Source organism: Phoca vitulina, unplaced genomic scaffold (genome assembly GCF_004348235.1).
Source record: "Phoca vitulina isolate PV1807 unplaced genomic scaffold, GSC_HSeal_1.0 scaffold44, whole genome shotgun sequence".
NCBI lineage: Eukaryota > Metazoa > Chordata > Mammalia > Carnivora > Phocidae > Phoca > Phoca vitulina.
The window spans coordinates 1,923,276-1,950,557 of record NW_022589747.1 but is presented as its reverse complement, the minus strand read 5'-3'; the positions used below and the strand labels follow the sequence as shown (position 1 = coordinate 1,950,557).

General features: G+C 59.6%; 1 protein-coding gene across 8 annotated transcripts in view; it reads left to right on the top strand.

Moving 5' to 3' along the window:
- Positions 1 to 27,282, top strand: part of TNS3 (tensin 3) — a 213,764-nt gene that overhangs the window by 68,777 nt on the left and 117,705 nt on the right. For 5 of the 8 annotated variants that reach the window (XM_032430625.1, XM_032430620.1, XM_032430623.1 and 2 more), the window contains 3 exons: positions 1,088 to 1,126; positions 25,011 to 25,063; positions 26,780 to 26,951. In XM_032430625.1, coding sequence (XP_032286516.1) covers positions 26,802 to 26,951 — 150 coding nt within the window. In that variant the 5' untranslated portion in view covers positions 1,088 to 1,126; positions 25,011 to 25,063; positions 26,780 to 26,801. Of the gene's footprint in view, positions 1 to 1,087; positions 1,127 to 1,162; positions 1,279 to 18,977; positions 19,494 to 25,010; positions 25,064 to 26,779; positions 26,952 to 27,282 lie in introns of those variants that run through there. The other 3 variants (XM_032430622.1, XM_032430621.1, XM_032430618.1) reach the window with 3 other exon arrangements.

Sequence of the window (27,282 nt, the reverse complement as noted above, 5' to 3'; positions counted from 1 at the left end):
ACTCATCGGGCTTTGATACACAGGTGCGTGTCGTGAGCAGGTGTTCCTGTTTCCAGGCGGTGTCGGTCGGGGCAGGGAAGCCGGCCATTGGGTCAGCGGTGCTGGGCAGTGAGGGGCTGTGTGTGGGGAGGGGGTGCAGGCGGGGAGAGGGTCGGTGCCAGGAGACGGGGCCCCGCCCCAGGCGAGTGTATGAGTCAGCCTCCTGCTGGAGCGATGTATGTCCCAGATGAATGAATGACCGTGTGTCATGTTCTCTGAGAACTTCGGAAGATAAGCAATAGTTATAAATAGTCTGCATGGCAAGAGTCAAGGTCATGCTGCCACCCACAAGGACAGTTAGATCCCTGGGGGTTTCTCCCTTCCTGTGCATGTTTTTACTTGAGGAGGGGGGTACGAGGGGCCCCAGGGGAGGAGAGCTGAATCTCGCTGGCAGGTGCCAGGATCCTGGCCTCCCAGGACCGCACGAGGCCGGGGTGACCCCCTCACCCGCTGATAGCCCTGTCTGCCCAGGGACAGTCCGTGGTCCTGGAGTGTGAGAGCCTGCCCCATGCCGGCCTGTTCTGAGCACCCACACTCTTCCTACCTCCCCTGCTCAGATGGGGAGGCCGAGCCCTGGGGCCACTCATCTGCTTTCTGTCCCACTTGTGGAAAGAGTTCTAGAAAAGGCGGTCCACTTTGTAAGGAATATGAGCGCTGGGTGTGGTGGTAGGGGCAGCCTGAAGACCACCAGGCAGGGCCCCTGCCTCCTGGTCGTGGCCGGGAGGGGCTCCTGCTAGCTCCCAAGTTCCTAGCCTTGGAGTCCACTGGTCGTTTGAAATCGAAGAGGATATTCTGTGCATGAGCACAGGGCGTTTCTCTTGGGGGGAGGCTCCAGGGTTTGCAGGAAATCCTGTGAAAGGAGTTGGACTCTAGAAAAGTGAAGAAAAATCTGGATTCTCTTACCTGCAGGTCTTGTCTGACTCTGATGCTAGAACTGTGGGGCTGTGAGCGGGGTCAGACAGGTGCAGCTCTGGGGTCGAGCCTGAGTGGACATTGGGTGGAGTTTTCCTGGGGAGCCACCTGCTTACCCTGTGTCTTCTCATTGTAGGTGGTGAGTCGCCGCTGTGTGCAGGCGTACCTGCGACAGGTGAGTCCTCGCTGTTCCCTGGGGTCCTGGCTCGTCATGCGGGACTGTCTCTGTCTTGATGTGGGACCCTCTTTGGGGCTGTCGGGCTCCCTCTAGGCCTCAGACAGGACCCCCACCACTCACAGAGCCTCTGCATGGACCCTGGGCCTCAGGTACTCGCCCTCGCACGCTTTCCCTAGTGACCAGAGCCATGCCTGCCTTTCAGATCCCCAACGTCAGGGGTCCCTGTGCTCAGCCTGGGTTTCCTTCTCTGTGACAGGAGATGTCTCAGTCCATTTCTTAGGGGTAGAACGTGGGCCACAAGGTGCCCGTGTTGCAAGGCATCTGTGTGTCGCGGTCCCGTGGCTCCCATGTCACAGGGCGTCTGTGTGGAGCGTGGTCCCGTGGCTCCCGTGTCACAGGGCATCTGTGTGTCACAGTGCCGTGGCTCCCATGTCACAGGGCGTCTGTGTGGAGCGTGGTCCCGTGGCCCCCGTGTCGCAGGGCGTCTGTGTGGAGCGTGGTCCCGTGGCCCCCGTGTGGCAGGGCGTCTGTGTGGAGCGTGGTCCCGTGGCCCCCGTGTGGCAGGGCGTCTGTGTGGAGCGTGGTCCCGTGGCTCCCGTGTTGCAGGGCGTCTGTGGAGGTGGGTCTCACGAACACCTTCCCCAAGGAGGCCTTGCTCATAAATGGGAAAGTGACCAGCAGGGTTCGGATGGCAGGTGCCCTTTGGCCAGTCCACGCATCCCTGGGCCCCGTGTCCTCCCTGTGCCCGTGGCCCTCCCACTCCGTGCTGTCTCATGCTTGTGGTGACTCATCAGTCTTCAGGTGTGGGAGCAGGCGGCCTCCTTCCCATCCGCCTCAGGCTGTCGGCTGTGGGCCGTGAGCATCCCCTTCTGCGCATCTGACCTGGCTGCCGTCTGCTCTGTCCGGCTCCGGGGCCTCTCCCCGACGGGGCATTCACCAGCTCTGCAGGTGTCCCGAGGGCCGGGAGCCATTCCGAGAGGTTCTGGAAGAGCCTCACCTCGGGTCCTTCCCACTGTGAGCTGCCGGGTCTGTTCCTGGGGCAGATTGGCGCCGCTCTGGAGGGCAGCCTTGTCTGGCTTTTTCTGGCTCTGCCCGTCGATGCGGCATTGAGGATCGAGAAGCATGTCCGTGGCTTTGTTGTCTGTTGGCATCACGCCGGGACGGCCCCTGTGGAGCAGGGTCTGCTGGGTCACGACAGGGAGGTGCTGCGGTTTTTCCGGGTAGCGGATCACTCGTGATGGGAGCGGCGGTCGGGTCCTCCCAGGCCGAGTTGTGCCTCTGTTTGCAGTGTTTCTGCAGATGCACATGTGCGTGCGTATCAACCACGCGTGCTTGCTCGCATGCACAGGTGCAGAGCTCGTTGGTGACTGCGAGCTCGGCGCCAGCGTCAGGTCGGGGTCCATCCAGGTGACGATACCTGGAGACCCGCGTGACCTCGCACGGAGCCCTCTTGCATCTGGGCCCCACTTGCTTCCTCCGTCCGTGGGGACGCTGCCACCTCCCCCGCGGGTGCCGTGAGGAGCGGATGGAATAGCGCGTGGATGGTGTGGGCGCTGGCCGCGGCACTGGGTGAGGAAGAGCCTTATTCTTCGCTGGGCGGATGCGAGGGGGCAGTCGAGGTCCCCCAGTGCCCGCGGCCTGTGCTGGTTTGTTTGGTTTTGACCATTGTTCTCTTGCCATCTGGTCGGGGAGAACCGGTTTGATCGGTTCCAGAACGCGCCATATGCTCTGCGAGGGTGAAGGTGCCGGGACAGACCCCCAGGGGACCTGTTCCTCCTGAGTCCCCGCCCCGGGACACGGCGAGGGAGCCCCAGCCGGCAGGGGGCTTGCGGGCCTGCTTGCGGCCGGCCTCACGGAGGGCTGGACATGCGTCCCGGCACCGACTGGTGCTTCAAGCAGAGCGTCACTGGGGCCTTCCGTCCTGTCCTTCCTTGCCTGTCTGTCCATCCAGGAGGGCACATTCATACCAGCGCAGGAGCGGGCCCACACTGGTGCAGGTGTGGCTTTCAGGGGGACACCCTTCAGTCCGGCGGGTGTGGACTCCCTGCATGGCCAGGGGTCCCGGGCAGCACACAGCGGCCTCGTGAGCAGCCAGCGTGGCGGCCCTGCGTCGGAGAAGTTCACTCTTTGAGAGTGGCCTCTGTCCTTGCAAGAGGCCGTGTCCCCACCTGGCGGTGGCCGTGTGTGCGGGCGCTCCGGGCTGCGCGGAGCCCTCACCCGGCTGCCGGCGCTCACCCCGGCTTGTCTCTGCGTGGCTGTTGTGGTTTCTCCCGCTGGAGGAGGCGTGGCCTAGACTCGCTTCTGAAATTCGAGTCGCCTGTTCAGGGAGCTCCTCCGGGCTGTACTCTTTGTTTAATGAAGGTGAAGACAATGGGTGGTTTCTGACGCAGGTGACATTAGGTGTCAGGTTACACAGACCGAGGCCAGAGTTTCCAGACTGGGCCCTGTTAGCTGCACCTGGGCGTGCGCGTGGGTGGTTGGGACCTCGTTCAGCCTTGGTTTGCTTAAACTCACCAAGCTGGAGGAAGTGATCATGAGTGGTGAGGTTAATACAAGGACACTGTGATTGTTGAGGGCACATTCCTTACCGGGGGCCGTGACGGGGTCTCCCAAAGGCATTGGATTATTTCCGAAAGACTGCCCACTGAATGGGACACTTGGAGGTTTGAGATGGATGGAAACGAATCCCCTTTAACGATACTCCCTTTACCTGACTGCGGAATTAGGTAGCGAAGACAGAGTTCAGGCTTTTCACCTGTCAAATATTGGGTGGGGGGGCCTGGCCTCGAAGGTTCAGTGGGGCGCCTGGAGTAGCCCGGCCTCTGCCGCCGGCTCCGGTCCACGGCGGCCTCTGTGCGAATTGCTTGTCCTCAGTAAGTGCAGCTCTTTGGTTGGGTGCGGAGTATTCCTGCTCACGGACTGTTCCCACGCTGCGAGACCTATCAGAACACAGATGCAGATCTGCCCCAGCACAGCAGGGTCTTAGCCGAGTGATGGCTTCTGTTTCTGGAAGTCACAAACTCCGGGTGCTGTGTCCGCACCCACGGCTGGCCCGCCCGGGTCTGAGCATCTCACACGAGATGCTTCACCTTGTCCCAGTGACATTCCCTTGCTTCAGGCAGCAGAGACTTGAAAACATCCTTGTTCTATAACCCTCCGATCTTCAGGAAGCAGAGAAAAGTCTCAGGAGTCCTGCCAGATCGTAGTCGAGCCTTCCACTTGCGCAAACCTAACACCTATGGTTTTGGTAAAAGCCAAGCGAGACCCAGAAATAAAAACATACATGATGCTGCATTGCCAGACTTTCACCTTGAAACTTCAGTGATCCAAGAGCCATACTCTGGTTCAGCAATGGGGCGTCAGAGGAGCCCCCGGAGGATCCCCTTTTAAAGGGACATGTGGAATGGATGGCGCAAGGGAAACTGAGGCCTGGTGAGCACACCAGGAATTGGGCCAGGGCAGGCCAGGACCGCACAGATGGACAGGGGGCGGGTGTGAGGCTGGCGCTTCTGGTGTCCTCATCCTCTCCCTGAGGCTGCTGGAGCACTTGCCATTGCTCCTTAGAACCTCAGGCTGCCTTTCCCTGGTGCTGCGTCAGTGCCCGTGCCTGGCTCTGTGTCTTCTCAGCAAGCACGGAGGCGGAGGGTCCCGGTGTTACGACTTGAGGCAGAGTGGGGAGTGTTCAAGAAACGCTGAATGCACCCGAGTGGAGCCGTGTTTCCGAGGTTCCCTGTGGCCCCGATCTGGATGCAGGCTGGGCTCCCCGCGCCGGGGTGGAGCTGGTCACTGCTCTGCTTCCCTCGGTCCTCAGGGTCCTTTGTGAAGGTTGGGATCTGAATTAAGGTGCACGGGCCCCGGGTGACGGCATTGGAAGCCAGGATCCCAAACTTCGCTCAGATTCCCTTTCTCTTAATGGTGCATTTCACCCCCTCTGACGACCTGGTCTTGAAGGGAGCGAAGCAAGTGTGGATGGGGGCAGCCCCTGGGCCGCTTTCACGCACCGATCCCAACGGGCTTCTGAGATGCGGCACAGACATGGAGTGGACACCTGCGGGGTGGGGGTGATGCCCCGTGTGCCCCCCAGATTCCCATCTGCCAGAAACCCGGGATGTGGCTGAGTTTGGAATGCAGATGCGGGGAGGGAGGTCAGGCTGGACTCATGTCCTTGCGAGCAGAGCGGAGGATGTGGCTTAGGGACGGGAGACAGCGGCTGGAGAGGGGACCCTCCCGCAGCCTCCCGAGGGCACGCGGCCCCACGGCCTTCGTGTCTGCGTGGCTTCCCAGGGGAGCAGTGCATGGGGTCCCTCTCTCTACCTCTTTCATGTTGCTTAGCATGCCTCAGCCCCCCACCGCCTCCCCCGGCACTTCTGGGACTGGGTCCGGCCACAGACCTGTGATGGGGCCATCCTGGGGCGTAAGCGCACTCAGTGGCGCTCGGTGGGGCTGGCCGTGGCCTCTGGGCCCTGACACAGACCCACGGGCCGGACAGACATAGCAGACGTGCAGAGGAACGGGGGAGGCTGTTTGTGGAAATTGTTTGAAGGAGGCGCTCTGGTTCTGAGGGGGCTTGGGGATCGGGCAGGGCTGGGAACCCAAGGCCCCCAGAGCTTTCCAGGGAAGGCCTTCAAAGCCTGCGCTGCTGACCGGGTTGGGGGGGACCCTCTTGCGTTGACCTTTGCCCCAGGCCTCTGCCGCTGCGGGGAGAGCCTCCCCTGGGCCATCTCCAAAACCTGGTGCGTAGGTGGATTTCTCCGGAAATCCGGGGCCCCTGCCCCACCCCGTTCTAACCACAGGCCAGACTTTGGTCCACGCTTGCTTTGATTTCACCGTTCCCTCCTGCACCTAAAATAACATGCGGGCCTTCAGCTTTTTCAACCTTGGCAGGGAGAGACTGCCCTCGTTTCTGGGAAAGGCGGTCAGGTGCGCGTCTCCCACGTGGGAGCTGCAGGTGGGCAAACAGGAGCCTCGGGTCACAGACCCTTTGAGACAGAGGGACGGCCCTCCACGAATTAAGAGAAACCCCCCCCCTCCCGTGCTGAGCCTCACCCGGTAAGCCTGGATTGGAAGCAGGGCCGAGCTAGAGGTTGCTGGTGGGCCAGGCCACAGGTGAGGGACACACAGCAGGGGACACGTTGGCCTGGTGTCAGCTTACCTCCGGCGGGGAGCCTGGCTAATGATTAACAGCCACGCTGGCTGCAGGCCGGTCACCCCGGTGAAGGCTGGCTCGTGTCTGTTCCTTGGCATGTCCACGGCCAGCCGCGTGGTGCACACGGGCTCAGGGAGCTGAGCACCCACCACCCGGGCCTCTGACTGTGTGGTGGGCTTGGGGCTGCCACTCGGGCTTGACGGAGGAGCCCCCAGCCAGCGTTCACCGCACTCTAGGCATCTCCCAGGCAAGGGCCGTGGCAGATGTTTTCCAGTGAATGAATGTCCCCAGGTCCAAAGACTGGAATCTGCCACAGAGAAAGTTCTGGTAGCGTGCCATTTTTTTTCCGCTCTGGTGGCGTGGATTTTATAGCAATCACAGGTTGTTAATGTGGGGAGGACCCTTGAAGCCGGTGGGTATGTAGGAATTGGGGGGACATCGCAGTTAACTGTGGAAGGGGAAGCTGAGCCCTTATTTTTTTAATGCCCTGATTTAGGACAGAGTTTGCGTCAGGAGAGATGTTGTTCTGATAGGGTTTCTGTTGCCTGAGTGCATTTTTTTTTTTTTTTAAGATTTTATTTATTTATTTGGCAGAGAGAGACACAGCGAGAGAGGGAACACAAGCAGGGGGAGTGGGAGAGGGAGAAGCAGGCTTCCCACTGAGCAGGGAGCCCGATGCGGGGCTCGATCCCAGGACCCTGGGATCATGACCTGAGCCGAGGGCAGATGCTTAACCGACTGAGCCACCCAGGCGCCCCTGCCTGAGTGCATTTTTACCTGCAAGAGGGGTCATCATTAAAAAAAAAAAAAGCACACGACGGCATCCCCGGCCCCCCACGCCCCCCAGCCCCCTGAAAAAATGTAAGTCTATGCGGGAGAGAGACCCTGGCTGCCGGTTTGGGGACCCAGGGTTCTGGAATCTGACTCCTCCCCGGGTTCTCTGTGGCCTGGGGTCCCCACTCCTGTTTTCTTATCAGCACATGTGGGTGTCAGCTTGGCTGGTGGGTATCTGGGGCGTCCTGGCCTCGCTCGGAGAGTCTCTGTTCAGAGCCAGGGGCCTCAGGCATAGTTTTCCTCGGGTCTCCCCAAGTGCCTCTGAGCTTTTGGGAGGCCTCCCCCATTTGTTCGAGGCGCATCCTGCGTGTGGGCGGCGGGGCGTCTGCGTCCTGAACATCAGAAGCCAGGCCAGTTCTGGCCTCTCCACTGTGGTCACATCATCTTCCTCCCCCGGGGGTCCTTACAGCAAGCAGCCTTGTTTGCCACGTTTATTTCCCTTCGAGCATCAGGAGACAATTCTGTAGGGCGCCTGGGCGGCTCAGTCGGTTCAGCCTCTGCCTTCAGCTCAGGTCATGATCCCGGGGTGCTGGGATCAAGCCCCACGCCGGGCTCCCTGCTCAGAGGGGAGCCTGCTTCTCCCTCTCCCTCTGCCCCTCACCCCCACTCATGCTCTCTCCCGCGCTCTTTCTCTCTCAAATAAATAAATAAATTCTTTTTTTTTTTTTTTAAGTAAACAATTCTGTAAAAGAAAAGGGAGAAAGTTTCGTCCTTGGCGGAAACCGTGTCCCCTCCGGAGGCCCCCCTTTACAGAGAGAATAAGGAAAGTCCCGCGTGGCTGCCTGGCGCTCGTTCCAGTTTGGGGACAGGCTTGTGACCGGGCATAGTCCCCATGCTGGCCCTCCACCTGTGTGTCCAGCCACGTGGCAAGCGCAGTGGCCCGTCCTCGGGATTGAACGGAGTCTTGGACGGTAGATGCTTGAGGACCAGTCAGACGCGGGCCTGAATCCTGTTGTAAGGGCTGTCGGCTTTGTGATTTTGGGTTCAGATGTCGCTTTCTGATCTCTGCAACAGACTTTATTTATTAAGGTTTTATGTATTTGAGAGAAGGAGGATGAGTCTTGGGGAGGGCCATAGGGAGAAGGAGAAGCAGACTCCCCGCTGAGCAGGGAGCCCGATGCGGGACTCAATCCCAGGACCCTGAGATCATGACCCGAGCCGAAGGCAGACGCTTAACCAACTGAGCCACCAAGGCGCCCCTCTGCAACAGACTTTAAATAAAGCACCTACTTAACAAAAAATAAATAAAAAATAAAAACATAAAAACCCAACCCAAGCCGGAAACTTTGTTAGTTGCCGGCAAGGGATGCTAGGGGACCGATTCATTCTGAAAAATTGTTAGATAAAGAGAAACAAGCTTTTAATCCTCTTCTCTTGCACAGCCTATACCTCCGGGTTAAAAATAGACCGAGAGGAAAAGTTCCGTGTAAGGAGGAATTCTGGCCCGCAAATGTCGAGAAAATGAAAGAGTTAAAATGTGCCAAGTTGCAGACCGCAAGTACCCGAACAGCCGTGACCCTCCGTAACCTCCTGGGTCACAGAAGGAAGCTGGTAGGGTCATGTGCCTCCTCCAGGGAAGTTGGCCGCGCGTGTGGGCCTCACGGGAGGCCCGAAATCAGACCAGAACCACCCTGAGCCCAGACCCATCCACGGCTTCCAGGAAGCACGGGGTCCGAGCCCCATGGAAGCCTTCCAGAGGGGTCAGCGACATCCCCGGGCGGGTGGGGGGAGTTTGGCTGGGCGACAAGCATGTCAGTCATTTCCAAAAACACTGCAGGAGGAGGAAGGATCTCTATTGTCAGGAACCGAGGAGATGTTAGATAAACATCGTCAGACTTTATTTGGAACTCGATTCCAACAATCTGACTGTAAAAAAGAAAAACAAAACAAAAAACAAACCCAAAAAGCTTGTAAGACGGGGAAATTTGAACGTTGACTAGCGATGTGGTGGTATTAAGGAATCACTGCTCATGGTAGTGGTGTTTTGTTGTAGTTTTAAAACCCGGTTTCTCTTCTGAGGATCCCTGCTGACGTGTTTGCAGAGGGAGCGAAGGGATGTGTGGGGCTCGTGTTGTGACGGTCGAGGGAGGGGCGGGGTGGGCGGTGGAGAGCAGGTGGCATCCGGAGCTCGGCGCAGGGTCAGGATGCAGGTGAAGTGGGAGCACAGAGCTCAGGGCTTCAGGGCTGGCCAGGAACTGTGTCGAATTACCCTAGGACCGGCCCGCAGGCGTTCCCCTGGTTTTCCATGAGCTAATCAGGCTCGCCCGAGCGTCTTCCTTGTGGCGTTCCGGGTGGACGGCTGACATCTGGAAAGACCAGTCCGCATGATGAAGTTTTGCTGAAAACCTGCTGAGTTCATCAGCACATGACACAGGGTTGACACAGTGTTTTCCGCACAGAAGTGCTTGCTTCATGTCTGCCTTCCCCGGGGCCAGAGCGCTGGAAGACAAGGTGCCTGCCCGTCCCTACCACGGCCTTGACCTTCCTCAGGCGAGGAGGAAGGCGCCCTGAGGCTTAGCGCCCTCCAGGAGCGTAAGGCGTCCCTCCGCGTAAAGAGACAGGGTCACACGCTTAAAAATACGACTGGACGAGACTGTGGTTGTGATTCCTTCTGGAACATTACTGTGTCAGATGTGCTGTCTGGGGCCGTTAGAATGGGCAGGTTTTCCAGATGTTTCTGGCGTGAACCCGAGACGAATGATCGACGGGTTCCTATCGATTCAGTTGCGGTCCAGCCTCCTTATTTGTTGATTTTGTGTGTGCACATCTGCGACCTTGCTAGAATGTGTTTGTCATCCCAAACCCGCCGTCCCTGTGCGTCCAGGGTCACCCGTGGACACGCGCAGGACCCGCCGAGCACATCCGCAGCTGAGACGGACCCCGGGCGGCGTCCCCTCAGCCCTCCTGCTCCGTGTGAACACCTGTCCTTCCCGAGGTGTGTGCAGGGACACGTCGTTTTGCATTTCTGTGCTTTTTGTCGGTGGTTTCACTTGGAAATGGAACCACGTGTGCGTGGGTGTGTCTGGTGCTCTAAGCACACGAAAGCTGTGCGGCCGGTGCTCACGGTGACGGTGACAACCTCACGACCTGCAATAGCAAGACTCGAGGGCACTGATAAAGTGTTGATGGTGGGTCCTCAGGCCGTTCCGTTGCTGTGTTGGCGCCTAAGAACTCCCTTTACCCCTGACCTGCCCATCAGAGAGCGCGGACTCCAGCCCACGTTCACCACCTCCCCGTGAGCCTGTGGTGGGCAGTTCCCGTGGTGTTTTGGGGTGCCAGGGAGTAGGGAAGGAGGCTGTTACCGTGGCACCGGAAGAGCTCCCTGGGATCCCGAGTCCCAGCCCTGCTGCGTGCCCCACTGTGCCCAGCCTGGTCCTCCACTCCGTCTCGAACCCAAGTGGGTTCGGGAGGGTCCCCGCCCAGCAGGCTTCTGCCTCTGGGCTGGACTGAGTGTGGGTGCGTGCTGCTGTGACCTGTGTCATTCTCCCTAGGATGGCGACAGTCACGTGTCACACGCTGTCCACCCGCTTCTCACTCGGTCAGCCTGTCCTTTTAAATAGTCGGGATTTGGGACGTCTGGGCGGCTCAGTCAGTGAAGCGTCTGCCTTGGGCTCAGGTCATGATCCCGGGGTCCTGGGATCGGACTCCCTGCTCGGTGGCGAGTCTGCTTCTCCCTCTCCCTCTGCTGTTCCCCCTGCTTGTGTTCCCTCTCTCTCTCTGACAAGTAAATAAAATCTTAAAAAAATAAAAATTAAAAAATGGTTGGGATCTGTAGGTGGTTGTTGAATTGAAATGCCTGTGGCCTTGCGGAATGCTAAGCCTCACTCACTTTCACACTTCCTTGCGTCTGAAACGGACGGCTGTGTCCGTCTGTCTTTGCGTCCCGTCCTGCGGCTGGGGTTCCCCTGCTCTCAGCGAACCCTCTGAAATTCCCCGTTTGGCCACCTCCGAGTGTTGTGAAAGCTTGATGGGACGGCCGACCTCCTCGTGCCCTGGGTTTGCCCCGTCCTGCAGCTGTCCTGTGGGGTGTGGAGGAGCCAGGGCGCTGGGGCCCTGCCCTCCCAGGACGCGGACACGCCTTCAGAGCTGGAGCAGATTTCTGCCCTTTTTAGGCTCCTGAGTTGTCGGTTTGTGTGGTATTTTGTTAGACTCTGCGGTGACAGCGGCCAGTGCATCTGGCCAGAACCGGTTTCGGAGTGGACACAGTGGGCGTCCGGTCCGTGTCTGGTCCACGTCTAGTCTGTGTCTGGTCCATGTCTGGTCCACGTCCGGTCCACGTGCAGGGTGACGGACAATGTGGTACAGGATTGGAGAGGAAGGTCCGAGTGCCCGGCCAGGGGCAGTGGGCAATAGGCATCGGTCTTCCCGAACGAAGGGGGCGTCCAGCCAGTAGGGCAGCCTGGGATGACTTCATTTATGTAAATCATTTAAATTTTTTTTCTTACGGAATGTAGTCAACGTGCCATGTGACGTTGGTTTCAGATGTAGAGAGACGTGGCAGGTCTATACGTTACGCCGCCGCGTTCGCCGTGGAATCTGTAGTCACTGTCACCTCACCACTGACTGTGTTCCCTGTTCTGTGCCTTTCGTCCCGTGACTTGTTCACTCCGTCACTGGAAGCCATGCCTCCCCCTCCCCTTGACCCATTTGCCCCCTCTCCCCGCTCCGGGCACCCGTCCGTTTCTTCTCTGTACTTATGGGTCTGATTCTGCTTTTTGTTTGTGCGTTTGTTTTGTTTTTTAGATTCCACATGTAAGTGAGATCATATGGTGTTTGTCTTTCTCTGTCTGAGTCATTTCACGCAGCATAATACCCTCTAGGTCCATCCATGTTGCTGCAAATGGCGGGATTTCATTCTTTTCTGCACCTGAGTCATATTCCACTGCCTATGTGTGTGTGTGCGTGTGTGTGTGTGTGTGTGTGTGTGTGTGTGCATACCACCTCTTTATCCATTCATCAACCAGTGGACACTGGGGCTGCTTCCATATCTTGGCTGCAATAAGCATAGGGCTGCATACAGCTTTTCAAATTAGTATTTTGCTGTGTCTAATAAGGGGTCGTATCCAAAATATATAAAGAACAACTCAACACCAAAAAAACAGGTAAGTTGATTAAGAAAATGGGCCAATGACCGGAATACACATTTTTCCTATGAAGACATCTAAATGGGGGACAGACACATGAAAAGATGCTCATCATCACTCATCATCAGGGAAATGCAGATCAAAACCACAATGAGATACCACCTCACACTTTGTCAGAATGGCTAGTATCAAAGAGAGGAGAAACGGCAGGTGTTGGCCAGGATGCGGAGAAAGGGGAACAACGGTGGGAATGCAAAGTGGTGCAGCTGCCCTGGACAACAGTATGGAGGGTCCTCAAAAAACGAAAAATGGAAATACCATGTGATCCAGTACTAACACTACTGGGTATTTATCCAAACAAAGTGACCTCATTCATTTGGTTCTTGGAAGGCAAGATAAGGTTTCAGCCCAATCAGCAAACCTCCAGGGGGCTCTCACTGTGGCTCCAGCCAAAACTCACCTGCCGTTTGCATTCAACATGAATCTGTCTTTTCTTTCTTTTTTTAGAGAGGGGATGGTGGAGGAGGGGCAGAGGAAGAGAGAGAGGGAGAGAGAATCTCAAGCAGGCTCCACACTGAGTGCAGAGCCCGACACGGGGCTCGATCCCACGACCCTGAGATCACGACCTGAGCCGAAATCAAGAGTTGGACGCTTAACTGACTGAGCCACCCAGGTGTCCCGCATCTGTCTTTTCTGGAATGGGGTCCTTGCTGTCTAGCATGTACCTCCACACTCAGTCTTATGTTTACCACCCGCCCTCGTTGTACATCTTCCCCTTTGTGTTGTTCGGCTCCACCGTTTACGGGGTGTGTGGGGGGGTCCACACCCATGGTAAGCACTGGGCAAGGTAGGGATTGAAGCTAGCTGTTCAGTGAATTGCCTCTGTCAGGGGGGCGTCCGTGGGGATTACAGGATCTAACCTGTGGACTCCCTGATACCCAGTCTCACTCCTACGACCCCTGTTACAGCGTCGACTTCAGCCATGCTGGGATCATTCTCATGGAGAGCTGCCGCAGCGTCTGATCACCCCGCACTTTGCTCCTCCTTGTCCTGCCCTGATAGTTTGCATTTCCGTCGGTCTCCCTCTGCACACGAACATTTCTTGTGCACGCTGTTTTCCCAGCCTTTTTAACCTGCAGTCGCGAAGGGGAGACAGCCTCTCGTGTGGGGTCCCAGGTGCCCTTCTGAGCAGGGGGCTGTTTCCGCACCTGGGACTCCACATGCCCATCTGGCTGCCCACAGTCAGCCCGCACTTCCTGGCGGGAGAGGGCAGAGCTGGGAAGGAGCAGGGGGACCCCGGGGAGCGGCGGGCCGGCATCTCGGTCCTCACGCACGCGTTCAGTGAAGCCAGGTGCTGCGCCGTGCACGTCCTGGCCGCTCAGGAGGGCCCTGCCGTTTCTCTTGTTACGGATTTAGCATCCTGGGGATACTCGATCTTTGCTCCAAGCTCTGACCTGGGGAGCAGATGGGGGGACGCATCCACAGGAGCCCCGAGGCGTGTCCTCTCCTCCCTGCTCCACTCCTGGGGACACAGCTTCCCCTGTCCCGACACCTCGAATCCCTCTTCAGGTTTGCCAAGGCAATTCCATTCTGGTCCGCTCCTCACCTTTCGGACCTCTGTCCCCTCTGGAGCACAGGTGTGTGCAGTCCCGGAGGTTACAGGACGCCTTCCAAGAGACGGGCTGTCGGAAGTTCTCCCGACAAGAGGAAACAAAGCAAATTGCCCTTGCAGGTGATTATCCCGAGGCAGCCACTAAGGATGCTGAGAAGTTGTAAACTGTGGGATGTTTATCACTACCACCTGCGGGAGACAAACGTTCAGGTGTCCGGGAAATTGGGCTCTAGCTGGACTCTGGATACCACGCAGGTGTTAAAAATTACTTTGTGGGAGAAAATTTGAGGATTATATTATAAAATTGAGGAATATAAACTTTCAGATCCAACCCGGGCTGGACATCTGGCCTCCTAGAGTGTAGAAAGGAGAGAAAAGAGATTGGTGTGTGTAGAAGGCATTGCTGGTCTAAGCCTGGTCATTGGCCCGTGGTGCGTTCCCAGATTGAAACTCCAGAGCGTAGAGGCCGCGTCTGAACATCAAGGGAAGTGGGACTCTCGGTGCCGGCGAAGCTGAGCTTTGGCAGAAGTCCCAGTCAAGGTCCCGTCGGTCTGTCGTGTGGGTCCCTCAGCAGGGGCAGCCGGCCTCGGGCCCCGGGCAGGGACCTAGGGCAGCCGTAGCTTCCACTGATGAGCCATGTGACCTTGGTCAGGTCGGGTCGGGCAGGTGCCAGCAGCTGTATTTCCTCACAGGTGAAAAGGAAACAACATTTCAGTGAGGAATTAATAAGATCGCGTGTGAGTGCCGTCCAGCGTGTCCTATTCCGTACGCAGTAGGTAGGGTGACGTTATTTGGGGTGGCTTTGTGGATAGGGTCGATCCCAGGAAGCTTCTTTCCTGATTTTATCTGTGTTCTTTGGGTCCAGCACCGTGTCGTCGTCTCGGTCTTGTGCCCGGGCTCTTAATTGTCGGAGAATAACTCGGACGTGGAGTCTCCTTAGTGCGGGAGCAGCTTGGTTAGAGAAGCCGACAGGGCGTTTCGGGGCGAGCTTGTCTGTGGCTGGGCTGCCAGGAGCTCGCCCGGGGCTCAGGACCGCCCCGGCTCAATGTCGTCCCCCGCTCACAGGTGAGGACCCGCGGGGACAGGGTGTACCGGCGCCTCCAGGACGTCCTGTCTGTGGAGACGGAGCTGGGCTTGGAGCCCAGTTTCTCCTGCCGAAGGTGCTCTCCCGGGGTCCCCACGCTGAAGTGACAGGACGGTGGCAGAGGCACCATTTTGGGTGGCATGGAGGAGGCCTGTGGGTCGTGTCCTGTGGGCCACGTCCTGTGGGCTGTGTCCTGTGGACTGTGTCCTGTGTCCAGTGAATTGTGTCCTGTGGGTCGTGGACTGTATCCTGTGGGTCATGTCCTATGGACCGTGTCCTTTGAGTTGTGTCCTATGGACCATGTCCTTAGAGTCGTGAACTGTGTCCTGTGGGCCATGTCCTGAGTCGTGAACTGTGTCCTGTGGGCTCTGTCCTATGGGTCGTGTCCTGTGGGCTGTGTCTTGTGGGCAGTGTCCTATGTCCCGTGGACTGTGTCCTGTGGGTTATGTCCAGTGAATCATGTCCAGTGGTCTTGTCCTGTGGGTCGTGGACTGTGTCCTGTGGGTTGTGTCCAGTGAGTCAGGTCCCGTGGGCCGTGTCCTGTGAATCGTGTCCTATGAGTCATGTCCTGTGGGCCATGTCCAGTGGGTCGTGTTGTCTGTGGCTTGCCCACATGCTCCCACAGTGTAGGTCCGTGGACCCCCACTCTGTCTCTGCACCATCTCCCTCCTCAGCGACGGGACCAAGTTCTGTGGGTGCCACTCCTCTCTCCTGTCCTCTTGGTTGCCCAGACCCCCTGCCCAGCCTCAGCAGCTGCCTGCACTCCTTCCCCTGCCCCCTGGCCTCTGTGGACAGCCTCGGTGGCGAGAAGAGGACCCGCTAATAAAGTGGACGCTTACCGAGGGCATACCTCGTGCCGGGGAACGTGATCTCACGCGACGTTTCTGCACTGAGTCATGTTCTCTGACCATCCCCAGCGTGCAGGTGGGCACACGGAGCCTTCCAGAGGCCAAGTGTCTGTGGCCTGCAGGCGTTCTGGAGCATAGCCCTGGCTTACCGCAGGACCCCTGCCTCCCTTGGCCCCGCACTTTGCAGGCCCGTCCTCCCCAGGTGCTCCCAGCTCCTCCTGGCCCAGCTCCACCCTGGAAGGCCCGCCGTTTCTGCCGCCGGACGGCACTCCTGTCCTGCAGCCCCTCGGGGACACCGTCACCGCTGTGCTGTTCTGTGGCGCTTCCAGGCCTGCCACCCAGCCCCACCGGGAGCTGTGTGGCTCATCGTGCTGGGGCGATCCTGAGTAGTGGGGCCTGGTTTGGATGGAGCACGGGTGTCCGATGCTGGCCGGGGAGGAGGCTCGCTGGATCGTCCTGGGCATGTGTGAGAACAGACGGGGCCGTCGGAAGGCCCTGGTCCACCTGCCAGTGGTCAGGTGCATGGGCTGGCCATCCTGGGAACCCCTGCGGTGCCCTTCTCATGGCAGCACAGCTACAGTCCTGGACTGGGCAGCTCGGTGGGCGCACCGGGCCCCCTTCCCAGGACCATGAGCCCTTCACTCTGGGATGTCCAGGTAGGGTGGGGGGGGCCTCCCTCTTGGTCCACACTTGTCAGCCTCTGAGGGTCTTGGAGGCTCGGAGCTGGCTGTCCCATGGGGCCGTCCATGGTGGGAGGGAGGCCTGGGCCTCAGAGCAGAGTTGGGACTGGTGCTCCCAAGAGTGAAATGCAGTTTGTTTGCAGGTCTGCTGACCGGACAGGTGAAGGGATGGCTGTCCCCACGCTCTCGGGAAGCCCCGCTGTCCTGCAGGAGCCGAGCTGCCGGAGGCAGAGACCCCGGCCCGTGGGCTCGAGGGCTCCCTGAGCGTCGGGGCTGGAAGGAGACCCTGCGTGGCTCCCTCGCAGCAGGCCCCCGGGTCCTGGTGCCGGGGACAGGATTGTGAGGGCCCCGGGGGACCCACCACACCCTCCCCGTGTCCTCTTTACGAGGACAGGTGTTCTCATGAAGGGATCGTTAAAATAAAAGCATCAGTGTGTGTGAGGCGTCATTATCGGTGAGCCCACGTGGGTCTCCCTCTGAATTTAAGGGACGTGACTGGCCATTTGATAACGAAATCCGGCTGGTTGCCAGTGTAGACTGTGGCGGTGGGGGACGGCGCTCTGCTGTGGGCCCTTCCTCTCCTGATTCCGAGTGACGTGTGACCCCGCTCCATCCAGCCTCAGACGGGCCGGGTGCCTGTCCCACCGTCTGCCAGACGTCCAGCCCCATCTCTCTTTCTGTTTTGGCCTCCAGGAGACTTGGAGCCCAAGGGGCATGTGTGTTAGGAGAGAGCTCTTCTCTGGTCCAGCAACACACTCGGAGCTTGCTTCTGTGTCCGCTCCGTGGTTCTGTGTGAACGTTAAGGGGCAGAAGGAAGGTGGGGGAGGGCGGAGGGCGGGCCCAGGCACCCGTCGGGCTCAGGATGCTGGCGGGCGACCTGCCCACCCAGGAATCAGTCCGTGGTCGGTTGGTCTTGGGGCGGGGGCTCTTTGGACACCGGAGACCCCTCTCTGGGCCCCTGTGTCGACGCCCCCCGGAGGGCGGGTGTGGGCTCCTGAGGACACGGCCCCCGCCCGGCGCGGCCTGTCCTGCTGGCATGGGCCCCGCGGGGCCTCGGGAGGCCGGGCAGCCGGTGCCCGTGCCCTGCGTGCAGGCGTGCGTGCTGCCGCTGGGGCTGGGCGTGCCTGCCGGCTCTGGCACGGCTGCCCTTGAGACTTGCCCAGCCGCAGCGGGGCGGGCACTGTCCACCTGCTCTCGGCCCCGCCGCCCCCTGAGGCCGGGCGCACGGAGAGGGCGCGGGACTCCGAGCAGGGAAGGGGCGAGGCGGTGGGAGGGAGCTGCTTCTGGAAGGAAGGCGAAGCCCTGGCTGGCCCCTCGGCAGCACGGTGAGTTCCTCCCCCAGGGCTCTGTGGGGCCGCCGCGGGCTGCCGCGTGCTCTTGGCAGTGGGTCAGTCCCTGGCGCCCCCCCTCTGTCCGCTCGCGTCCTTGTTCTGCAGCGAAGGGGCAGTAAAAGTTCCATGTGGCGCCGCGTGGGACGCTTCCCCTGCTGGGGACCCCAGACGGGGGTGAGTGAGAGCTCGGTCCCCCGCCCCCCTGCGCCGGGGACCTCCTTCCTCCCTGCCGCGGGCCTTCTCCCCCCACCCGGCGTCCTGCGTCCCGTGTCCGTCCGTATGGTGCAAGCCCGCCTACACACCCCAGAATTCTGAGTAGTTGGTGACAAATGATCACAGATAAAATCTCAGACTGAGCGAGACCTTGCTTCTCAGAGGAGCTTGGGGACAAAGTGACGTTGTTGTCATTTCCTAACTTGAGCCTGGTGTGTCTTTCCTGGAGAGTTCCCAGAGAGCGTTAAGAACAGTTCGAGGTGGGCGCTCCTGAGAATGACTTTGTTTCTGGCGTTCCCCTCCTGGAAGGGAGGAGTGGCTGGCTGGCTGGCTGGCTTTGGGAAGGTTGCTCGTGCGCGTCTTGTTTCTCGGGTGGCACGGGTGGTTCCGTGGTCGCACCGGGCGCTGCATTCCGTGTGGACTTCCCGGGTGGGGGGTTGCCTTTCTGGGGCCAGGCCCCCCCGCCCGCCTGGCACCCAAATGCGACAGCCGTGTGCGCGGCTGATGTTTATTTAGCGCTTGTGTTTGGTCAGCTCCTGTTCTCAGCCCTATACGCCTATTTCCTTATCAAATCCTGCCGACACCTCCACTTTCCAGAGGAGGAAACTGAGTCACGAAGGGTTGCGTCAGTCTCTCCAAGGCCAGGCAGCCCCAGGGAGCCACAGGGCTGGCTTCAGACCCGGGCCTTGGAGTGGGACGCACTCAACCCCTGCAGCCCGCCTGCCGGGCCGTGGGTGAGTGACATGACCTTCAGGTGTGGCAGCTGAGCGGGGCTGGTGGTTGCTTCTGGAAAGGGTTTTCCATGTATTTTTTTCCGTTTGCCCGTGCGCCGCGCTTCCGCGGGTGCCTCCTTCCTGAGGGCACAGCCGGCCTGCTCCCTGCCCGGCCCCCAGCCCGGGAGCCCTGCTTCCTTGTAAATCTGGCTTCAGTTACGCAATCGTCCCTTTTGTTCCTTTTTACGGAACTGTTTCCGCTGCGGGTTTCAGGGCCTATCAGCACAGCGGGCCCCACTTCTCTGGGGCCCCTGGCGTCCTCCCTGCGTTTCACACCTTGCAAAGGGACTCTCTTTGCTCTTCCCCGAAGAGCCAGAGAGGGTGAGGGGAGGCGGGAAGCAGGGGTGCATGCAGCCTTTCATCTCCAGCCCGGGGGGCCTGGTGCTGCCCTCCCCTTCATGTGAGCAGGAGTGAGGGGTGAGCTCCCTGGTGGGCTCAGCAGTCTGCCTGGCCAAGAACACCCTGCCCCAGGTCCCTGTCTTTGGGGACAGGGATGTTCCCGTGAGGCTGCGCACAGTGTGGTCGCGGGAGATTCCGGGGAGAGCATTAGCGGGAACGCTGTTAGCGTGGCCCCCCGTCCGTGAGCAGAGCGCACATTGGACAACTCTGGGGAGCCGTGCTGTTCTGTGAGCCTTCCTTGGTCTCCGAGGTCTGTGCTCTGCAGGGGACAGTCTTTCCCCAATGTCGTCGATTCCCTGTGTTGTGACCTTGCCAAGGAGGACGCACAGACTACTTTTCACTCTGCTGCTCTTTGAGGTGGTAAGTCTGTTCAGGCCTCTCGGGTACGTTGACTTTTGTTATCCTAAGAATAAAGCTAACCAAGTACTTATTACCAAAACGCAAAAGCAGGATCCCTGTGCCTCTGACACGGCCAGATCGTCCGTCGGACACGTTGAGGTTAGCGGTTGGCTTATTCTGCTCCGCCCGCTGCTAGGGACAGGATGTGGCCCCAAAGGCTGAGCGGAACGTGGGAGCCAGCGCCCCTGCGGGTCTTCACGGCAGAGGGTGCAGAGCATGCACAAGAATGCACACAGCCAGTTATTTCTGTGCAGCTGAGATCTGGGCCCTCATAGGACTATAAACAGGATCAGGGATCAGGGGCTGCTTCGCTGGGGAGGCGATGTGTGAGCTGAGAGGTCTAGGATTCATAGGGGCTAAGCAGGTGAGGCTTGCCTAAGTGGGTGGGGAGCATTCCAGACCTGTAGGGCATGTGCAAAGGTCCTGGGGCAGGAGGGGTGGAGTGTGCTTGGGGGACTGGAAGGAGGGTTGTGGGACAGGAATGGAGAGAGAGAGGCTGCCCTTTGCCCACAGCAGTGGGATATGGGGGCACGGCACCAGCATTAGCTCCCGTCCACATGCAGGACTGATGCCCACGCCAGCCCACATGGGGACACTGCCACTGCGTGAGTCTCCTTAGGCAGGTCTGCTCCGTCCTCCTGGTTTGCACGAGAACACGCGGGAATCGCAGATGCTAACGACGCGTTGCTCCTCGCCCACCCTGCTCTGGCCCCACAGCGCCCCTGCAGAGGGCTGGCTGTACCTAGTAGCCCATTTTACAGATGAGGAGCCCGAGGCACCTGCCCAAGGTCACACAGCCGGAGCCTTCAGAGTCCTCACACGGACACTTAGAGACAGGTCTTCCTTCCTTTGCAGGACTGGCCATCCCGTGTGGCCCTGCGGTCACAGCCCCCAGAGGGGTGTGGTATGGTTCTACCCCCCGTGTGATGGGGGCTTGCTGTCAGTGTCCTCCCTCCGCCTTCCCGTCCGGGGCTTGTCCTCACCGCCCTCCCCACCCCTGCCCCCCGAGCCTGGTCCTTCTGTAAGCCAGCCGGGTGGTCCTCGTGCTCTGCTAGCCACGAGGCATGGGTGCAGATGTTTGTCCAGTGTCCCTTTTCCCGGAAGCCCATGGGAGCGCATCAGCTGCCGCTGCGATACAAGATGGGGAGATCCACACGTCCGTCGCGTCTTTTGGCCTGGACAGCAGTCCTGTTAGGTGGGAATGCGGTGCCCTGACCCCAGTGCCCTGTGCGTTCTTTCCTGAGACGCAGGCCTTGAATCTTACAGTGAGGGCTTCGGAGCATTCGTCTTGTGCCCACACGGCCTGACTTTGGGCGTCCCTTAGCTACGGACCCAGCGGTGCCCACGGAGAGGGGAAAGGGATGATGGGCTCCCTGCCATCCTGCTGATCAGGTCCCAGACAAGATCAGCGATCAGTCCCACAGCTCCCCAGCCTTCCCTCCGCGGGCCTGTCCTCTTAGAGAGGGGCCAGGTTATGAGCTGCAAAGCCGTGGTACTGCAGGGTGTGGGGTTCTGTAGGATGGGGCGCTGGGGGTGGGTTCTGGAGGACGGGGTGTGTAGGACAGGGATCTGGAGGGTGGGCTTCTAGAGCACGGGCACTGCAGGATCACCATACGAAGAGCAGGTGTTTCCTGCCAGCCTTGTGTGGTCGGGGTGAGGTAGGGACTGGGGTTCCTGTTCTGGAAAGACAAGGAGTGTGGCTAAAGCTGGGGCAGGTGAAGGACCTGCCCACGATCATAGGGTGCCAACTGGCCGAGCCCGCGTTGCCCGAGGAGCCTCGTCCCTTGACAAAGCTTGGACCAGCTCCACCCGAGAAAAGGCATCCAGCCCTGCCTTCTGCCCCCCGGGGGAAACCGGCTCGGAAGCGAGCACCGGGCTCAGTGGGCCTCTCTTAATAGAAGACACTCGTGTCTACATGCAGATCTCACGGTGGTCCCGTCCCCTTCCGAAAGATGGGTGCGGGTTGATGTCCCACGGCTGCAAAATTGCTTTCGCTGTGCCTGTTTCTTATATAAAAGTCACATCATTAGCCAAAGAAATGAGGGTCGATAATTGCAAAAGCGTGTTGAGCAAGACAGCCCCTCCCGGCCGATGGAATGACTGCTTACCTGGTGGAACGCCCGCTTTGCTGCTTGCCGGCGTGTCCCGGATAGCAGGGCTGGCCCCAGATGGCTAGGGAGGCCAGTGACTTCACCGGGGGCCCAGGACCGCTTTGGGGTCCAGCGGGGGAGCTCCCGGGCCATTGCGGAGATGCGGCAGCACGGGCTTTGCGGTTTACCTGTTGCAGGTGTAACCTTTGCCACAGATTCCCCTGGCACCCCCTTGCCCTCGGGGTTCGTGGTGCCTTTAGAAGTTGCAGGCTGCGATAAGCACGTGCCAAAGCGGCCAGGGGTGGAGGGGGCTGGGCCGGGCCGAGGCAGGTGGGGACCAGACGGGAGTGCAGGAAACACCTGCTCTCTCTCCAGACGTGGTGTCGGTCTGTAAAGAGTGGCGTGTCCTTGGAAGGCTCCCGAGGGAGGTGGGCTGGCCGCTCTCCTCTTGCAAAAGCACACAAGAGAAACGTGCAGCTCGGGAGGCCTGGGGTCTTCGCGCAAGAGAGCTTTTCTTAAACTTCCCGAACGTGGTTAGGGTGTAGGGTGCTGGTGAGCAAGGGACCTTCTTCAGTAGACTTTTACTAAGTTGGTTTCTGGGTCGTTCCTAAGCCACGAACTGTGCTGTGGTGTATAAACGGGGGCCTGGTTTTTGAGCCCTGAGAGCAGGTAGATTCTTCACTTTTGAGTGAAGATGCACAGAGACAGGGAGCCCCGTGTCCGCCTCTGACCAGCGCCGTGTGCGGGCAAGTTGTGCCCCGTCACGTTGGTTGGGCGTGCCTCTCGTCCGCTGCACGGCGGACCTTCCCGGCAGCCGAGGGGCTGCTGTCCCAGTGTATCCCAGCGTCCCCGGGTCCGGTCACTGGTGCGTCGTCTGCTTGGCTAGGTTTCCCCCCATTGGGGGATGGTGGTGCACCTCGAGTCTCAGAGCCTGGCTGCTCCACGGGACTAGCTCTCCAGGAGAAGCTCTCCCGACCTCCTTGATGTTGGTCTGGCCCGGGGACAGGCTCGGCAGCACGGGCTGTGGGCCCCCAGGGCCGGGGGATTGAAGAAGTCTCGAGTTTGGTGTGAGAAGTTGCTACAACACCGTCTTCCCGAACGCCTGTTTCCCAGGCTGTGCAGCGAGGACGGTCCCGTCTGCTTTCCTGGGGTTCCTGCTGGAAGCCAGGTATCCCGGCAGGTGGGGCCGTGCTTGCTGACCTCAGTCAGCCCTCAGGGGACACCGTGCTGGTGGAACGGCGGACCGGGGTCTAGGGCTGGCTGACCTCTGTCCTTGGGACCCCCGTCACTTCCCCTGCATCACCTGTTGGCCACGCCCGTCCCCTCGCTGTCCCCAAGGTACACAATGATGCCACTTCAGGGTTCGGGCACCGGCTGTGCTCTGCCCAAGACACACTCCCTTCAGGTGACCCCCTCCCCGCGGGGACCCCCGGCCCCTCCACGCTGAGCTGCAGCTATCACCCGAGGGCTGGGGGGTGTGGGCGGTGAGTGGTGGTTCTGGCCCGTCATCCCCTCGGGTGATGGGGGGGTTGGAAAGGTATCTGTGCTTTATCCACACACTTACGTGCGTGGCCCGTGCCTGGTGGTTCTCGGTCTGTGCACATCCGTTTGGTCTAAATTGACGTAGGGCACCGTGCAGTGGCTGCAGGTAGGCGTGAGGAGCCACGGGAGGGTGGGCAGGCCCGGCCTTCCCATCTCGCTGTGTGTGTGTGTGCATGTGTGTGTGCACGTGTGTGTGCATGTGTGTATGTGTGTGCATGTGTGTATGCGTGTGCATGTGTGCATGTGTGTGCATGTGTATGCGTGTGTATGTGTATGCGTGTGTATGTACGTGCATGTGTGCGTGCATGTGTGCATGCGTGTGCATGTGTGCATGTGTGTATGTGTGTCTGTGTGCATGTGTGTGCACGTGTGTGCATGTGTATGTGTGTGCATGTGTGTATGTGTGGGCAGGTGTGTGCATGTGTGTATGTGTGGGCATGTGTCTGTGTGCATGTGCATGCATGTGTGTATGTATGTGTGCATGTGTGCGTGTATATGTCTGTGTGCATGTGTGCATGTATGTGCGTGCATGTGTGCATGTGCGTGTGTGTGTGTGTATGTGTGTGCGTGTGTGTGTTCAGCGGTCTGCCTTTCACGCACGTATCTCTGTGTCTGTGTGCCTATCATCTGTCTGTCATGGATCCGTCTGCCATCCATCCATGCCAAGGGATGCGGGTGGGGATTCTTGGGGGCCTGCTGGGACCCCTCAGGGCTGCTTCGGGGAGAGTGGGCCCAGCCTCCCTGACCTCCTGGGGGCCGCTGTCCTGTGCTGCTTGGGGTCCTGGCACCAAGGGAGCAGGCTCAGTCAGCCCCCAGACTCGTCTGTAAGGGGACACGTAGGAGAGGCATGTGTCCGCCAGGGACAGCCAGTGGGCAAACTCTAGGCATTCTGTGCGCGGAGGAGGGCGCCCTCCAGGCCCTGTCTCTGCCTGGGGGCCCGGATCACGGCCTCTGGTTTGCAGTTGGCTTAGGCTCGGTGTTGGTGTGACTTCTGGGGAGTGTCCGTCTCCATTCCCGAAGTAGCCAGGATGAACCGGGTGCCCAGTGGGGTGCTGGTGAAGTGGGGTGTCCGAGCCTGTGAAGGGTTCCCCAGGCCCAGGATCGGCGGGAAGCAGGGGGGAGGGCTGGGGGTCTGGGTGTCCTGCCACGCACGTTCCCAGCATCACCCCCCTTCGGGGGGGGGGGGGGGGGGGCCCTGGCGGGTCCACAGAACAGGGCCAGGACACACGGCAGGGCCCCAGAGAGGAGCCGCCTTGTCGTGGGAAGGGCTCTCCCCACCTCTGCCGTCTTGGGCAAAGCCTTGCACACCTCTTGAGCCTTGGTTTCCCCGCTGCTGGAATGGGGAAGTGATTCTTACTCACGCAGTGGCTGGGCGTGTCTCCCGAAGTCATACATACGTAGCCTTCGGGTATCGCGTTAACACACACGCACAGGGAAGGGTCGTGGAAGTTGTAAAGCAAGCTGGAGCTTTTCCCTGTTCGATGGGCTTCTTAAACATAGACACAGTGGTTAGTCATTTTTTTCAAGTATATACGAGCGGTAAAGTTAATGGTAACCGTGACCTTGGTCGAGGGCCGCCTATATACAGGGACAGGTCCATCCCTGTGGGTCCAGCCCACCGTGGATCCTGTCCCGCGGGCTGTTCTGGGAGCCTGTGGCTGGGGGTCCGCAGTCCCCAGGCCGAGATGCCCTGACATGCCAGAGACCCTCCCTGGCCTTAGGATGAGCCCACGGTCACCGTGTTTGACTTCCCACCTTAAACTGGGACGGGCGGTGTCCTTCCTTCTTGGCAGGCTGCAGGCTGGGGACGGGGGACCGAGAATGACCCATGCTTTGTCGTTTGCAGGCTCCGGGGGGTTCTGCACCGTCCACTGCTCTCTGCCGTGCCAGACCACCCAGGTGAGTGGCCAGCCCCGTGCGTAGCTCGTCCGTGTGTCCCTGCCCGGGGTCAGCTTGGTGTTACTTCATTCCGTAGTCATCTTAAGTTTTCTTTTTTTTTTTTTGACTTTAGGAATAGATGTTCAAAGGCGGTACATACCAAGTTTTTATTTATTTTCTTTTTCCGGGTGCAGCCTCCCAGCATTAAAGCCCAGATTGTGGGAAAGCGATTCTTTCCACGCACAGCTGTGGCGTAATTGTGCAAGTGAACGTTGGGGGCGTTGCAGGGTTGAACCCAGCAGGTGCATTGAGCTCTGTCTGCCTGCGCCCCGGCAGGTGCTTGCTGGGACGGCCATATCCAGCACTCCCCGCGGGGCGGTCCCTCAGGAGCTGCGGTTGGCGGAGAACGCGCATTGTGACTTTTTAAATCAATGTTTAAAAAACCTGATTTATTTTTTAAAAATAATCAAAACTCTTTTGCATCCCTCTGTAGCGCATAAGGTAGACAAAACAAAATCTTGGTGATTGTTTGCATCCTGATTTGAATAAATCAGCTTTAAAAATTAAGTTTATGATCTTGGATCTGATTGATGTTCCTTCTTTAACTATGATAACGACCTTGTAGGTATTCCTAAAAAGCTTCTATCTTCTAGAAAGAAATACTAACGTATTTATAAATGAAGTGATAGAGTGTCTGGGATTTCTTCGAAGCAGAGTGATGGTGGAGGTAGCAGGGCGTGGGGGGCATGGGGGCTAATTTTGAAGTCGGATGATGGGTACATAGAGGTTTGCAAAACTGTTTTCTATGTTTTTGGATTTTTCCAAAATCAGGAGAGAAACACATAGAAAAGGGGCAGTAAATAAACAGACAACAGTCACAAACCCCCAGAGCTCATGGCAGTGACAGTCGTGGACCAAAACAAGCATCCTGCGTGTGTCCTGCATCCCTCCATTGTTTCGCCGTGGGGTGTCACCCCGTTGGGATTGACCCAACACCTCGTCCCAAACACCCTCAGCCCTGAGGGCCTGTCCTTCCGGAGAAGGAAGGGGTGGAAGGGGGAAGGCTCTCGGCCACGGTCCCCACAGCACGTCCTAGTGATGCAGGTGCACCTGGGGCCCGTGGGCAGGCCCTCCCCTCTGCAGGCCCAGTGAACTTGGCAGTCCAGAGCTCGGTCCTCCTGCCTCCGCACCCCTGCCCTCCCACCCGCTGCCCCCACCCCTCCAGGTGTCCTCAGCAGAGAGCCCGCACACAGCCCTGCTTGTTGACCCGGCCGCCTCTCCTTCCCAGGGGAGGCACCCTGTCTTTGCAGCTGCCGACATCCCTTCCCAGGGGGTCCCCTCCGCGGCCTCCACAGCTGCCCCAGGATGGGACACGAGAACCGGGGAGCCCCTACGGGTGCCAGCCAGCGGTGGCCTCTGTTCTCCCCACCCCCTGCCTTACGCTCCCCCCCCACCTGGCGCCGACCCGACCCAGGAGGGAGGACCAGGCTCCTCCCCCAGGGTCCCTCCTGAGGGACTCCCTCTGCAGTTGAACAGTGTGCTTCTCCCCTGTGTATGCACCGGGGTGGTGGTGGTGCCGCAGAGAGGACCGGGCAGGGCGTTTGGGCTCATGTGCTCCCGTGACCGGAGACCACGTGGAAGAGACTGCACAGGCTCCCGCGTGAGCAGCGCGGGCCGGTGCCTCGGCGTCCGCCGCTCTGGGGACCCACCCCGCTCCTGACCGGCCCCCTCTCCTAGGCCCGCGGTGCTGAGCCCCACCATGGACGACGGACGCGAGCTGGACCTCACCTACATCACTGAGCGCATCATCGCGGTGTCCTTCCCCACCGGCTGCTCCGAGGAGTCCTACCTGCACAGCCTTCAGGAGGTGACGCGGATGCTGAGGTCCAAACACGGGGACAACTACCTGGTGAGTGGTGGGGGGCACTGAGCAGGAGGGGAGGGTGGGGACGGCGGGGGGACACCGACTGTGAGGACAATGAGGGACGCCGAGTACGGGGACAGTGGGGGGGGACGCTGAGCACGGGGAGAATGGGGAGACTGTGGGGGGGGATGCCGAGCACGGGGAGAGTGGGGGGGGATGCCAAGCACGGGGACGGGGGGGAGACACCGAGCACAGGGAGTATGGGGGGCGACGCCGAGCATGGGGACAGTGAAGGGACGCCAAGCACAGGGACAGTGTGGGGGGACACTGAGCACGGGGAGAGTGGGGGGAGGATGCAAACACGGGGACAGTGAGG